Here is a 16655-nt window from a genome sequence, read left to right as displayed (position 1 = left end):
ACACATCGGTAGATTCACGTCCGCTGGTCCAGTCACCTGATGACCGATGTAACGCTGTCGCTGCGAAGCCCCACGCGTACAATTATAATAATATAATATATATATATATATTAGGGCTGTCAAAGTTAATGCTTTAACTTTGGAGATTCATTTTAATTATTTAAAGCATTAAAATAAATTAATCTAGATTAATCTATGGAGTGAGAAATCTTCAATCTCGGCGCCGCGGATATAAGAAAGAGGTCTAGCTGAGTCAATGTTGATGGTTTTGTTGAACATTTGTATTTCACAGGAGAGAAACTGTATTCAAAGAAAGCTGTAGTGTCCGCTTGTCGCTCCCCAATGAATCGACAAGCGTCCACGATGCACCCGCAATTAATTATCTTACTCAGTCCCAAAGTTTGTGATGTTGAATGAATTGAATGTCAAAGTTGCCGCCGGTTCGGTTTACAGGGTTTATTGTTGTCCAAAGGTGAATGATGGTGAATGAAGGGTTAAATCGGAACAGTTGTCAGTTGCTCCATTGTCAGTTCCAAACGGTGAGACAGGTAGAAAAATGTAACCTCATCACAGGTGCATGCGATTACGGCAATTAGCTAAGCCATTTATAGAAGAGGGGCCATAATGGAGGCGGTGAGCCCCCTAGTGTTCAAACATAAATAAGACACTACTTAATAACCAAAACACTCATATGGCCTTTACAAAAGCTATTAAAATAGTCTTTGAATCTAAATATGCTTTCTTTGTGTTGATTTTACATTAATTCCATGATTTAAATATATTACAAGCTTCGGTCTTAAATAGAAAAATGCTATTTCTAATCTAGATTAATTACAGAAAATTGTGAGATTAATTAGTTAATTTTTTTAATCTATTGACAGCACTAATATATATATATATATATATAATAAAACACATGTGTCCTAATGGTGAGGATAAGTGCTCAATGAAGAAACCCACTCCCATTGCCAAGAGAGTCTAAAATTGCTTCTCTCTCTCTCTCTCTCTCCCTCTCTCTCTCTCTCTCTCTCTCTCTCTCTCTCTCTCTCTCTCCCCCCCCCCCCCCAGAGGACACAGATGTACAGTACAGATATGCCACCAGGTACCGTACAGCCACCGTCATGGAGGAGGACGCTCTGGACCAGCCCAGTGCCGCAGGTTAGAGAGCTCTGCTGTCACTTCCCTCAGATTGACGGTCGTTGTTAAAGTCCCGTCTCCTTCCTCTCCTGTTACTGTGACCTAGAGCTGGAAATATGAAAGAAGGTATTTTCTTTGGTGCGTATATATGCTTTATATATTGTGACTTTCAAGCAGTGTTAACACTTTGTTTGCCGTTAACGTAGAGCTACGTTTCTGTGGCCCAACCGTTGAGTGCCGGAAACGTAGATCTATGCGTTTTTCTCACGGTATTTCTTTTAATCGCTATTGCCATTCATAATTCAGCGGGGCACCTTGTGCATACTGTTCTGAGTGTGTCTGAGCTGACAGACGGTCTTATACCGCCCTCTAAACGCCTTCGGCCATTATTGCACCCCGTTAGAAACGGGTTCGTTTCTTTTCTTTGAAGTGCAATGCCCAACAACGTCGGAGACAGGATCGCTGTGGATAACTGGAATGGCGATCAGATAATTGGATTCTTTTTTTTGCATTACTTCAGAGACCAGGTACAGTATGGACACTCTATATGAACGCTTGCGTTGATCTGATATTTCTTTCTACCGCGATTGAAGCTATCTGTGTTTTATGTGTGGCCACTAGGAGCTGCCCAGTACAACCACAGTCTGACACTGTTGGCCACTAGGAGCTGCCCAGTACAACCACAGTCTGACACTGTTGACCACTAGGAGCTGCCCAGTACAACCACAGTCTGACACCGTTGACCACTAGGAGCTGCCTAGTACAACCACAGTCTGACACTGTTGACCACTAGGAGCTGCCCAGTACAACCACAGTCTGACACCGTTGACCACTAGGAGTTGCCCAGTACAACCACAGTCTGACACTGTTGACCACTAGGAGCTGCCCAGTACAACCACAGTCTGACACTGTTGACCACTAGGAGCTGCCCAGTACAACCACAGTCTGACACTGTTGACCACTAGGAGCTGCCCAGTACAACCACAGTCTGACACTGTTGACCACTAGGAGCTGCCCAGTACAACCACAGTGTGACCACTGTTGACCACTAGGAGCTGCCCAGTACAACCACAGTCTGACACTGTTGACCACTAGGAGCTGCCTAGTACAACCACAGTCTGACACTGTTGACCACTAGGAGCTGCCCAGTACAACCACAGTCTGACACTGTTGACCACTAGGAGCTGCCCAGTACAACCACAGTCTGACACTGTTGACCACTAGGAGCTGCCCAGTACAACCAGTCTGACACTGTTGACCACTAGGAGCTGCCCAGTACAACCACAGTCTGACACTGTTGACCACTAGGAGCTGCCCAGTACAACCACAGTCTGACACTGTTGACCACTAGGAGCTGCCCAGTACAACCACAGTCTGAGACTGTTGACCACTAGGAGCTGCCCAGTACAACCACAGTCTGACACTGTTGACCACTAGGAGCTGCCCAGTAGAACCACAGCCTGACACTGTTGACCACTAGGAGCTGCCCAGTACAACCACAGTCTGACACTGTTGACCACTAGGAGCTGCCCAGTACAACCACAGTCTGACACTGTTGACCACTAGGAGCTGCCCAGTACAACCACAGTCTGACACTGTTGACCACTAGGAGCTGCCCAGTACAACCACAGTCTAACACTGTTGACCACTAGGAGCTGCCCAGTACGACCACAGTCTGACACTGTTGACCACTAGGCGCTGCCCAGTACAACCACAGTCTGACACTGTTGACCAATAGGAGCTGCCCAGTACAACCACAGTCTGACCCCACTGTTGACCACTAGGAGCCGCCCAGTACAACCACAGCCTGACACTGTTGACCACTAGGAGCTGCCCAGTACAACCACAGTCTGACACTGTTGACCACTAGGAGCTGCCCAGTACAACCACAGACTGACACTGTTGACCACTAGGAGCTGCCCAGTACGACCACAGTCTGACACTGTTGACCACTAGGAGCTGCCCAGTACAACCATAGTCTGACACTGTTGACCACTAGGAGCTGCCCAGTACAACCACAGTCTGACACTGTTGACCACTAGGAGCTGCCCAGTACGACCACAGTCTGACACTGTTGACCACTAGGAGCTGCCCAGTGCAACCACAGTCTGACACTGTTGACCACTAGGAGCTGCCCAGTACGACCACAGTCTGACACTGTTGACCACTAGGAGCTGCCCAGTACAACCACAGTCTGACACTGTTGACCACTAGGAGCTGCCCAGTACAACCACAGTGTGACCCTGTTGACCACTGAGAAAAGCTCCACTGGAGCAGTTTAGGCTTAAGTGCCTTGCTCAAGGGCAGCTGAACAGTGGGTGTTGAGGGAAGGGAAATGGTTTTTCACCCACATCCCTCTATGGATATCTTCCTGCCAGTCTGGGGATTGAACCAGCGACTTATCCGTCACCAGTCCGCTTCTCTAACCATTTGGCCACCCCTCCCTAGTAAATGGTAAATGCACTGCAGTTATATAGCGCTTATCCACTTAACCCTTTACAACGTAGGCCTCACATTCAGCCACTCACTCGCTCACCGGCGGCAGAGGCAGACATGCAAGGCGACAACCGGCTCATCGGTAGCAGTTAAGGGGTTAAGTGTCTTGCTCAAGAGCGGCTGGGTGGCGCAGCGGACTAAGCGCTCGTCACCAACGCGAGAGACACCGGTATCGAATCCGGCCGTCAGCGTTGCCTCCGGCTTGGGCCGGCCGTCATACTGGCTCAATTGGCAAGAGTCAGCGGGAGGGAAGCCGGTGGGGTGGTACTCTGGTCGTTGTAAACAGCGACTCCTACAGGTCGGTCAGGGCGCCTGCACAGCGAGGAAGGGAGATGGTGAGGGTAGTGTGAGCCTCCCACACGTTACGCCGTGCCAATGAGAGTCCACGCTGGCAGGTGAAAAGAAGTGGCGGGCTGACTCTGCATGTATCGGAGGAAGCATCCGATAGACTTCATGGCTCTCTAGACCGACCAGTGGGGGGCACATGCGAGCAACGACCAGGAAGGGGGAATTGGCATAACGACAAAAAATTGGGATGGGAGAAAAACACAGAAAAACAGGAGGAGAAAAAGTGGATACAAAAAAAAGTGTCTTGCTCAAGGACAGGAAGCTGGGAGGAGCCGGGGATCGACTCAGGAACTTTCAGATTACCAGACGACGGCGGCTCTGCGTCCGTCCTGTGAGGATTTCACATGGGTTCAACTAACGTCATGTTTCTGTGTCTCTCTCCGCAGAGGCTGATCTCGCTCTGCACGTGCTCAGTGAGAGTCCCTGTGGTTCCGTGGTCGTGTATGTGATCCCAGAGGCGTCCTCACTGCTGCCTGAGGTTAACACTCTCTCTTTGTTTCTATTTGTTTCTCTCTCTCTCTCTCTCTCTCTCTCTCTCTCTCTCCCTCTCTTGTCTTTTTCTCGCTCTCGCTCTCGCTCTCTCTATATATATATATATAATATACGGTATATATATTTGTGTCTCTCTATCTCTCTCTCTCTATATATATATAATATACGGTATATATATTTGTGTCTCTCTCTCTCTCTCTCTCTCTCTCTCTCTCTCTCTCTCTCTCTCCCTATATATATATATATATATATTAGGGCTGTCAGTTTATCGCGTTAATTAGATTAACTAATTACACAGCTAATTATCACGTTATGAAAATTTACTCAAAATAAAAAAAAATAAAAAACGTTTAAATTTTTATTTTTAAACTCATTCATTCCATAAGAACGTAGAATACACATTTTACACAGACTTTTTTTTCAATATGGTCCATTTGCATGTTCTTGGTATCTGATTCTAGGGACATCTATGGATCTCAGGGAATGTGTTCCCAGTGTCAGAAATACTGTGTCTGTTACTAGGCTTGAGTCAATTGTAATGAACCAAATGAGAATATCAATAAAAAATTTGTTTTATCTTTGACTGTGAATAACACCATGCTCAAATTGACCAGACCTGAAAAATCTAAGCAAATGAATAAAGGGAAGATGATTAAACAGAAGGTTTTGTAGATGCAGTACTGAATTCTGCCATCCGGACACATGCCATTTGAAATATGATTATAGAATATCAGGCCTAAAATGGTTATGCGATTAAAATGCCATTAATTAGATTAATTAATTACAAATCCTGTAATTAATTAGATAGATTTTTTTTAATCGCCTGACAGCACTAATATATATATATATATATATATATATATATATATATATATATATATATAAAATGTGTGTGTATCCTGTAGGAAAAACTCTGCTTCTGTCTCCAAGCTGCACGCTCATCTTTTGGGGGGAGACTGGACCGGGGACCTTCTGGATGGAAGAGCTGCCCAGGCAGGTGGCTGGACGTCAGGCGTCTCCATCCAGACCGTCCCTGGAGACCTCCATGGCAGCCGTCCCAAAACCCCCTCTTTGTTTACAATAAAAGGGTCTATAGCGTACGCTCTCTGCTCTCGTTCTTCCCTTGAGAAGGATTTCACTGGTGTGTGTGTGTGTGTGTGTGTGTGTGTGTGTGTGTGTGTGTGTGTGTGTGTGTGTGTGTGTGTGTGTGTGTGTGTGTGTGTGTGTGTGTGTGTGTGTGTGTGTGTGTGTGTGTGTGTGTGTGTGTGTGTGTGTGTGTGTGTGTGTGTGTGTGTGTGTGTGTGTGTGTGTGTGTGTGTGTGTGTGTGTGTGTGTGTGTGTGTGTGTAGGATGTGGAGGTGTACATTGGTCAGAGGCGGACGGCGATGCTTCGTATTGGACGACAGATGAGAGTGGGCGGGACCCTGCAGCAGCTGCTCGCCCACCTGGAGCCCCGGGTCCGGCAGGTGCTTCAGGTGATGTCGTTCAGCCACGGTGACGTCACCGCTGCCCTCAGCCACCGGGTCCGTCTCGGCCACAGGACCAAAGACAAGGACCTGGCCGACAGCATGAGGGTCCTCAAGTCCAGCCCAGGTCAGTCTGGTACAGATGGATCTAATAGTCCAGGTCAGTCTGTACAGATGGATCTAATAGTCCAGGTCAGTCTGGTACAGATGGATCTAATAGTCCAGGTCAGTCTGGTCTGTACAGATGGATCTAATAGTCCAGGTCAGTCTGGTACAGATGGATCTAATAGTCCAGGTCAGTCTGGTCTGTACAGATAGATCTAATAGTCCAGGTCAGTCTGGTCTGTACAGATAGATCTAATAGTCCAGGTCAGTCTGGTCTGTACAGATAGATCTAATAGTCCAGGTCAGTCTGGTCTGGTCTGTACAGATGGATCTAATAGTCCAGGTCAGTCTAGTCTGGTCTGTACAGATAGATCTAATAGTCCAGGTCAGTCTGGTCTGGTCTGTACAGATAGATCTAATAGTCCAGGTCAGTCTGGTCTGTACAGATGGATCTAATAGTCCAGGTCAGTCTGGTCTGTACAGATAGATCTAATAGTCCAGGTCAGTCTGGTACAGATAGATCTAATAGTCCAGGTCAGTCTGGTCTGTACAGATAGATCTAATAGTCCAGGTCAGTCTGGTCTGTACAGATAGATCTAATAGTCCAGGTCAGTCTGGTCTGGTCTGTACAGATGGATCTAATAGTCCAGGTCAGTCTAGTCTAGTCTGTACAGATAGATCTAATAGTCCAGGTCAGTCTGGTCTGGTCTGTACAGATGGATCTAATAGTCCAGGTCAGTCTAGTCTAGTCTGTACAGATAGATCTAATAGTCCAGGTCAGTCTGGTCTGGTCTGTACAGATAGATCTAATAGTCCAGGTCAGTCTGGTCTGTACAGATAGATCTAATAGTCCAGGTCAGTCTAGTCTGGTCTGTACAGATGGATCTAATAGTCCAGGTCAGTCTAGTCTGGTCTGTACAGATAGATCTAATAGTCCAGGTCAGTCTGGTCTGGTCTGTACAGATGGATCTAATAGTCCAGGTCAGTCTGGTCTGGTCTGTACAGATAGATCTAATAGTCCAGGTCAGTCTGGTCTGGTCTGTACAGATGGATCTAATAGTCCAGGTCAGTCTGGTCTGGTCTGTACAGATAGATCTAATAGTCCAGGTCAGTCTGGTCTGGTCTGTACAGATGGATCTAATAGTCCAGGTCAGTCTGGTCTGGTCTGTACAGATGGATCTAATAGTCCAGGTCAGTCTGGTCTGTACAGATAGATCTAATAGTCCAGGTCAGTCTAGTCTGGTCTGTACAGATATATACACTGGATTCAGATTCGATAAAGTTATAGCAATATTTAGAGAACTGGGTGGCTGATGGCCGATATAATAATGTCTTTGCATTTGATAAAAATAAATAAATGGGGCACAAAAAATATATTATTCTCTTTTTGGTAGACCTGCACTTCGTATTATTTATTATCAACAAATTATATCAAACTAAACAAATTGATTTGAAAAGAAATGTAAGATTACATTTGCCAGATTGACACACGGGGGAGAGCGCTAATCTCGCTGTTGTCTTTGTCTTTTAGGTTATGAGATAACGTTCAGCCTGTTGAATCCAGACCCAAAGTCTCACCGCCTCCACTGGGCCATAGAGGGCGCTGTTCAGAGCTACGTTCAGCCCCTGCTCTCCAAACTGGCCCCCGTGGCCAACTTCAGCATCGACTCTCAGGTACAGCGGCCAGTCGGCCCCCTGGCTGCACCGAGCATTCTTCACGTTTAAAAAGAAAAACATTAGGGCTGTGTATTGGCAAGAATCTGGGGTTACATATCAATATATTGTGATGCTATTGTGTAACTCGTTTGTTCTGCCGTTGCCCACATAGTATTACACTTTGGATAGACTTTGAGAGTTATATATTGTGCAAAACATCACATACGAAAAATATGATCTTTACTTTTGATTTAGATTTGATTCGATTTTTATTTGATTGATCTTTATTTCGAACATGTAACAAACAATATAAAATCAAAACAAATCATTGATCTCAAGAAATTAAATGGAAAAAAAATAAACAAAAGCAAAACATAACTCAATTTACATGTTTGAAAAGGAGTAGGACGAAGTATACACTTATTTAATCCTACCCCTTTTCCACTACTCAAATGAGTGTACATTTTAAACTTGTCAAAAAAAAAGTCAAATCCCTTCCTCATCCCTGCTGTACCTCGTGAACATAATTTCCTTATAAATCTGTTTGAATTGTCTCATATTTGGACATTGCTTTAGCACAACATTCAGACTTTTAAATTGAGTTCTCCCCTCAGATTATAACCCCCCTCTCTATCAAAGAACAGTTCTTGAATGTTTCCTGGAAGTACATGACCTTTTGCTTTATACATTAATTGTAGCCGGTTTTAAATTCCACAAGACTTTGAATGTAATGATAAAAATGTATGCACAATTGTTAACGTTCTTATTTTATTTGCAAAATATCATATCCATAAAGATAACTGTCTTAGTTCAACTCCATCTTTAAAGTTGTTTCTAATTTTAAATTGAACGTTATTTCAAATGAATGACAAAAACGAAGAAAAGCATGTCAGAAATGTTTGTCTGAATAAGTCTGACAACAAAATGACATTTTCCTTTTTGTTTATTTTAGTTTCTTGTTATATAAACTGGTATGATTGAATGTTTGAAGTTTTCTTTTTACAAATAAAAAAGAAAATGCTCAGTTTATTACATATTTTTTTCCTGTATTGATTTATTGTCTGTGTGTCTCCTCGTAGATCCTGTACTACGCCATGCTGGGGGTCAAGCCCCGCTTTGAGAGCAGCCTCAACGTCTACACTCTGAACGCTGACAGCCTGGCGCACGTCATCAACCCTGTGGAGGCCCGGCTCGGTGAGAACCAGCTGCCGTTTGGGTCAACATGGTGTCTATAGTGGTGCCGGTCAATATACTGATATTTATCATCCATCAGTGTGTTTATATATAGTAGTGCTGGTCAATATACTGATATTTATCATCCATCAGTGTGTTTATATAGTAGTGCCGGTCAATATACTGATATTTATCATCCATCGGTGTGTTTATATAGTAGTGCCGGTCAATATACTGATATTTATCATATATTGGATAATATATTGATATTTATAATGTGTTTATGTATAGTAGGGCTGGTTAATATATTGATATTTATCATCGATCCGTGTTAGTGTGTCTTTATTTCTTTTTTTTAAATTGCGGATCATGATACAAAGTTGTCTAAATAATAATAGAAAGCAAATATCAAAGTCAAATATCTCAAAATGATTTCCAAAATATTTTAGAACATCAATTGAACATGACGGTTTCAGTTTGATATCTCACTCCCCATTACCATGCAAGGAACCTATAAAAGAAGGAAGGGTCATCACGTCACCGTGTAGCGCATCAATGTACATTGGTGCCAAGTGTGAAAACGGTCAGTTCTGCTGACATTGAATGGGATCAGCCATGACCTGTCATTTAAACAGGTTATTGCCTCAGATGGCAGAATCATCTGCAATTTGTTGCATTGTTAACTAGCTAACGTTTGATATATTGGTTGATGTATATTTCCTCATATAGTTTGTATATTTTTTTGTATTATTTACATCTCCCATAGGCTTCAATAGAACTGACACCAAAGTCTGACACCAAGCAGAGTACGCTGGTATTCTGACGTGATGACTCTTCCTTCTTTTATAGTTTCCTTGTTACCGTGCAGTCATTCTCTATTTACCAAAGCAGATCCATGCTCTCATGAAGCTCTGGTTTGATGGCCAGTAACGGCATTCGTGTTGAACACTACAGACGCTGATCAGCTGGATCGATATGAAAACATTGTTGGATCGAGCTGAAATTGATGTCAGATCAATTACCTTTGGCCGGGGGTATTCCAAAAAGAATATTCCAATTGTCTGATCGCGATTTCCAGTATTGGTGTCCATCTGGTCCCGGACATAATTTGGCACAACTTATGGATCGCGTGTGCCAGATGTGTTTCGAAGTGGTCGGATGAAGTGATTTACTCGGCTCCGTCTAAATGTATCGCCCGGAGGGATTTAACCGTAACACAGGGTGAGATATATCAGGTTTCAAAGCGTGGGCGACACTGCCATCTAGCTGGATGCGGCCGGTATTGCACTTTGGCAATCTCTAAATCATTTCCTATGGCAACACCGAGGTCAGTGGATGAATAATGAATAAAAATATTGAATAAAAGAAAAAACTACCAAAACCCGAGATATCTCGGGTCTGGCGTCCAACGCATGGCGAGTTAACTCTACTTATCCCGAATGTGTTAACGTCCAGGTGTTGTGTTATTTACCAACGCAGATCCATGTTCTCGTGAGGCTCCTCCCCTTAACGTCCAGGTGTTGTGTTATTTACCAACGCAGATCCATGTTCTCGTGAGGCTCCTCCCCTTAACGTCCAGGTGTTGTGTTATTTACCAACGCAGATCCATGTTCTCGTGAGGCTCCTCCCCTTAACGTCCAGGTGTCGTGTTATTTACCAACGCAGATCCATGTTCTCGTGAGGCTCCTCCCCTTAACGTCCAGGTGTTGTGTTATTTACCAACGCAGATCCATGTCCTCGTGAGGCTCCTCCCCTTAACGTCCAGGTGTCGTGTTATTTACCAACGCAGATCCATGTCCTCGTGAGGCTCCTCCCCTTAACGTCCAGGTGTCGTGTTATTTACCAACGCAGATCCATGTTCTCGTGAGGCTCCTCCCCTTAATGTCCAGGTGTTGTGTTATTTACCAACGCAGATCCATGTTCTCGTGAGGCTCCTCCCCTTAACGTCCAGGTGTTGTGTTATTTACCAACGCAGATCCATGTTCTCGTGAGGCTCCTCCCCTTAATGTCCAGGTGTCGTGTTATTTACCAACGCAGATCCATGTCCTCGTGAGGCTCCTCCCCTTAACGTCCAGGTGTTGTGTTATTTACCAACGCAGATCCATGTTCTCGTGAGGCTCCTCCCCTTAACGTCCAGGTGTCGTGTTTCAGGCTCCAGCGCTGCTTCCTCCAACCCCGTGTTGAACTTCCTGCTCTACGTGCCGGACGCCCACCACTCTCCGCTCCACATCCACGACCACCGCAAACAGGAAGTCCCTTCCAACGCGTTCCACTCGCCGCGCTGGGGCGGCATCATGGTGAGTCGCTCTTCAACTCTTTTTTACATTTTTTTTTATTATTATTATGTTTTTGGTAGATTTTTATTGTTTGTACTACCGGGCAGTCCGGTAGAGAGAGAGGAAGAACGGGAGACAGAGCGGGGGGGAAGACATTCGGCAAAGGACGCCGGGTCCGGGAATCGAACCCGGGTCGGCCGCTTCGCGACTAGGGCTGCACGATTAATCGATTTTTAAATCGAAATCGCGATTTGGAATGATGCAATTATCAAATCGCGCAAAAGAAAATATATCGCACTTTTTTTTTTTTCTTCATTTATTTAACCAGGAAGTCCCATTGAGATACAAGATGGGTTTGGGAGAGGGAGGTGAGGGGTTTTAGATTGTGTGTTGTGAAGTTTAGACTTCAGAGAGGGAGGTGAGGGGTTTTAGATTGTGTGTTGTGAAGTTTAGACTTCAGAGAGGGAGAGTAAAGTACAGAACAAAGGTACCGTTGGGGACCGGTATCGATTCCCAGGTAAAAAGAAACATTTTCAGGCTCGGTGTCACGAAAATACCCACAGCGTAGAGGCCAGATGCAGGCCGCATTTTACAATAAACCTCTGTGGGGCTGCTTTAAAAAAATATATATTATAATCGCAAATGTTATCGCAATCGCAATATCTGTCTGAAAAATCGCAATTAGATTATTTCCCAAAATGGTGCAGCCCTATTCGCGACGCAGCGTGTTCCATGGTTGGCCACTTGGGCGCCCCGTCGTTCTTCCACTCTACCTGTCCCGGACAATTGGCTTGGTGGCATAAACTGCAACATAAAAAAAACGACATAAAATGCCATTAGTAAGAGTTAACGCAGAAGAGGATGTTCACTGGGGGCCCCCGGTCTGACCATTAGGGCTGGAACTACCCAGCATGCATCAGACCAACCTAACTCCAGGTTGACTGACATCACATCACAATTCTCATGTATTCCTATCTTCTTAATACTGTTAGTTAGGGATGGGTACCTTTCACATTTGAACCGGTACCGGTACCTGTGAATCGATACCGGTACCCAACGGTACCTTTTTTCGGTACTTTAGTCTCAAGACATTTAATTTACCTACCTCAGTCGTGAAAAAAAAAATCCAAACTACAATTTCGACAGTTTTCGGCTTGTCATTGCTCCGACTGCTTTGTTGTTGAATCAAGTCAAATCCTAGGTAAGCATATATTGTGCGTGTGAACGTTGACATGAAAAGAAAAAAGTTTTCGGTTTCTCACTTGATTCGATACTCGGTAGTACCGACGTGTTTCGGTTCGGTACCTCAAAAGTACCGAATTCGGTACCCATCCCTAGTGCACTAACTGTAATCAAACTGTTTCTAGGTGTATAATCTATCTGGTGTCTTCCTACTGTAGGTGTATAATCTGTTTTGTGTATTCCTAGGTGTATAATCTAACTTGTGTCTTCCTACTGTAGGTGTATAATTTATCTGGTGTCTTACTACTGTAGGTGTATAATTTATCTGGTGTCTTCCTACTGTAGGTGTATAATTTATCTGGTGTCTTCCTACTGTAGGTGTATAATCTATCTTGTATTCCTACTGTACTGTAGGTGTATAATCTATCTGGTGTCTTCCTACTGTAGGTGTATAATCTATCTTGTATTCCTACTGTACTGTAGGTGTATAATCTATCTGGTGTCTTCCTACTGTAGGTGTATAATCTATCTTGTATGTGTATAATCTATCTGGTGTCTTCCTACTGTAGGTGTATAATCTATCTTGTATTCCTATGTGTATAGTCTATCTGGTGTCTTCCTACTGTAGGTGTATAATCTCTCTTGTATTCCTAGGTGTATAATCTCTCTTGTATTCCTAGGTGTATAATCTCTCTTGTATTCCTAGGTGTATTCCTAGGTGTATAATCTATCTGGTGTCTTCCTACTGTAGGTGTATAATCTGTTTTGTGTATTCCTAGGTGTATAATCTCTCTTGTATTCCTAGGTGTATAATCTCTCTTGTATTCCTAGGTGTATAATCTCTCTTGTATTCCTAGGTGTATAATCTCTTGTTTTCCTAGGTGTATAATCTCTCTTGTATTCCTAGGTGTATATAATCTCTCTTGTATTCCTAGGTGTATTCCTAGGTGTATAATCTATCTGGTGTCTTCCTACTGTAGGTGTATAATCTGTTTTGTGTATTCCTAGGTGTATTATCTCTCTTGTATTCCTAGGTGTATAATCTCTCTTGTATTCCTAGGTGTATAATCTCTTGTTTTCCTAGGTGTATAATCTCTCTTGTATTCCTAGGTGTATATAATCTCTCTTGTATTCCTAGGTGTATAATGTTAATGATCAGTATGGACCAGAAGCAGAGTTCCCTGTCAACATCGACATCAGCATGACCAAGGTGATGGGAGTGTTCCTGGCTCAGCTTCGGTAAGAAGAGACCAGGGCTGTCGACTACTAGTCAAAGGACCTTGTCCACTAATAAATCTGTTGATTTAATAATCAACAAATCTGTAAAATTGTGTTCCCCCGCATTCAATCATGCAGAAGGGCCTCTTTGAAGAGAAGTGCTTATAGTTCTTTCAGGAAATGACTCTTTCAGCAGGGATTAATCGACTAACAAAGTCTTGGTAGACTAAGACTAAACCTACTGATTTAAAGGAACACGCCAACATTATGGCAAATGTGCTTACCGTCTTCTCCAGAATCGAGACGATAGATACCAATTTCCATTCTGTGCGTCCAGTAGAAAGCTACAGTATCTGGCTGCAAACTAGCCTAGTTTACTAATTCAATTGGCAGAATTAGCGAGTGGAAGTCGATGGGTGGTAATCTGGACGTTGTGAACAGCGACTCTTACAGGTCGGTTGGGGACGCCTGCACAGCAGAGACAGGAAATGGCGGGGGGTAGTGTGAGCCTCCCACACGTTACACCTCGGCAATGAGAGTCCGCGCTGGCAGGTGAAAAGATGTGACAGGCTGCCTCCTTGTGTACCGGAGGGGACACGTGATGCAAGGCTTATATCCTCCCTACAACCGGCCAGTGGGGGGCATATGCGAGCAACGCATATGGTGGAATGAACTACCCACCCCAGTTAGGACAGCCGAATCACGTCCAATCTTTCGCCGTCGACTAAAGACGCACTTCTTCAACCATTATCTGAATATTAAAAAAAAAAAAAAAAAAATCTAACCCTAACTAACCTTACTGTCATGCACTTGTCCTAATAAACTAACCTACACTGTAGCACTCAACACTTTGATGAACATTGTTACTCAGCTGATAGAGTTGTGCCCTTCCTGATGACCTGTCGTACAGAACTTGTAAGTCGCTTTGGATAAAAGCGTTCAGCTAAATGACTAAATGTAAATGTAAGACAGGGGAGGGAAGAATTGGCACATTGGAATTGGGATGGGAGAAAAAAGAGGAGAAAAAAAAGATAAGCTAGTGGTCCGTATCTGCTTCTGTTCATTTGTGCTAAGCTAGGCTAGCTTGCAGCCGGATAGCCTTCTACTGAACGCACAGAGAGAAAACTGGTCTCTATCTTCTTGTCTGGCTCGGGAGAAGACGGTAAGCACATTCCCCATAACACATTGACTGCCGTTCACGTAGATCTACGTTCCTGTCACGGTATTTCTTTTATTATCTATTGCCATTCATAATTCAGCGGGGCACCTTGTGCATACTATTCTGAGTGTGTCTGAGCTGGCAGACGGTATTATACCGCCCTCTAACGCCTTCGGCCAGTAATGCACACCGTTAGAAAACGGGTTGGTTTCTTTTCTCTACCGAGCTGCGGCGTGGGGGCGGGTCCTAAACACTTTGGACTACTGACCCCGCCCGCCCGTTGAAGTGCAATGTCCAACAACGTCGGAGGCAGGATCGCTGTGGATAACTGGAATGGCGATGAGATTATTGGATTTTTTTTTTTTTTCTTTACTTCAGAGACCAGGTAAGGACACCGTATATGAAAGCTTGCGTTGATCTGATATTTATTTCTACTGCGATTGAAGCCATCTGTGTTATAGCTGTTTGGCTGTTTTCCGTTCGGTTGCAGTAGGGGGGGGGGGGGGGGGGGGGGGGGGGGCGGGGGGCGCGCGCGCGCGCCGGTCTAAATCACATTGCATGCGTGCACGACAAAGGATAATAGTGATGATCTAGCGTTGATGTCTTTTCCCTGGAATTGCTCAGAAGCGGCCGGCCGGCGTATGTTCATATTCAAAACGGTATAAAACGGAAATGTACAGAAATGTAAAAATAATCAGTTTTTTTTCCACGTTGACCAGAAGCAGCTCAGTGAGACTCGACGGCGTTATTAGACCCATAGCTATACGATAAAATATAGGTTCAGGTCTACAAAGTACAACTACGTTTACATGGGGTTAATAATGGACGGCACGGAAGTGGTCACTTCCCGGAAGGGGGGGGGGGGGGGTGTGTGTGTGTGTGTGTGTGTGTGTGTGTGTGTGTCAGTCACACACACACACACATACAGGATGTAACCTTCCTCTGTCCCGTCCTGTCAGGCTGCTGTTGGGTGTCCAGACCTTAGCCCCGCCCCCTGGCTTCCTGTTGGCACCGTGTGGTAACGCCGGTCTGACCGACTGGGAGCTGGACCGGCTGATGTGGAGCCGCAGTGTGGAGAACGTCGCCACGGCAACGACCACCATCACCTCCCTGGCACAGCTGCTTGACCAGATAGGAAACATTGTCATCAACGACAACATCGCCCAGCAGGTGGGTGTAGAGACCTCTGCTTCCTGCTTTATTAAACTAGGTTTCAAAGAGGCGGGGTCACATGACCACAGTGGTGATATGTACGTGTTGTGATGCGGTTCAGTGAGACCTGGTCACATGACCACAGTGATAATTAGGGATGTCCGATATTTTTTTGTGGGACTTGTACAGCACTTTGTTCAACTTTGTCAGTGCTGTAAAGTTTAAACCTTTTTAAATCTTAGACAAACGAAACACTTTGCTTTCATGAAATATTGTAAGCCGTCATTTGAGGCTTTATAAAAGCAGCACAATGAACACAGATCTGTCAGTGCCGAGTCCGACCTCATCTTAAATAACAAACAGCATTGCTTGTTGTAGTTAACAAAGAGAGGCAGAGCTGATTTTGCACAACACAATTTTTTTTTTTTTTTTATATATATATATTCGAATTCTATTTTCATATTCGAATCCCATGCCCATCGAACGAAGCTTCGAAGCCTCACAGTACTTAAGACGGCCCTACACGGCACTAACACAGTGTGGAGAGAGAGGTCTGGGCACAGCACTAACATAGTGTGGAGAGAGAGAGGTCTGGGCACAGCACTAACACAGTGTGGAGAGAGAGGTCTGGGCACAGCACTAACACAGTGTGGAGAGAGAGAGGTCTGGGCACAGCACTAACATAGTGTGGAGAGAGAGAGGTCTGGGCACAGCACTAACATAGTGTGGAGAGAGAGGTCTGGGCACAGCACTAACACAGTGTGGAGAGAGAGAGGTCTGGGCACAGCACTAACA

General features: G+C 44.6%; 1 protein-coding gene across 1 annotated transcript in view; it reads left to right on the top strand.

Moving 5' to 3' along the window:
- Positions 1-16655, top strand: part of pigs (phosphatidylinositol glycan anchor biosynthesis, class S) — a 91708-nt gene that overhangs the window by 4705 nt on the left and 70348 nt on the right. Inside the window, exons 4-11 of the mRNA XM_084338377.1 lie at positions 1069-1158; positions 4368-4459; positions 5823-6066; positions 7576-7718; positions 8780-8894; positions 11025-11170; positions 13470-13570; positions 15668-15878. Coding sequence (XP_084194503.1) covers positions 1069-1158; positions 4368-4459; positions 5823-6066; positions 7576-7718; positions 8780-8894; positions 11025-11170; positions 13470-13570; positions 15668-15878 — 1142 coding nt within the window. The remainder of the gene's footprint in view (positions 1-1068; positions 1159-4367; positions 4460-5822; positions 6067-7575; positions 7719-8779; positions 8895-11024; positions 11171-13469; positions 13571-15667; positions 15879-16655) is intronic.

The sequence above is a fragment of the Notolepis coatsorum genome (genome assembly GCF_963971535.1).
Source record: "Notolepis coatsorum genome assembly, contig: SUPER_8_unloc_1, whole genome shotgun sequence".
Classification (NCBI taxonomy): domain Eukaryota; kingdom Metazoa; phylum Chordata; class Actinopteri; order Aulopiformes; family Paralepididae; genus Notolepis; species Notolepis coatsorum.
The sequence above is the reverse complement of the archived record's forward strand: the minus strand, read 5'-3'. Positions and strand labels throughout refer to the sequence as shown.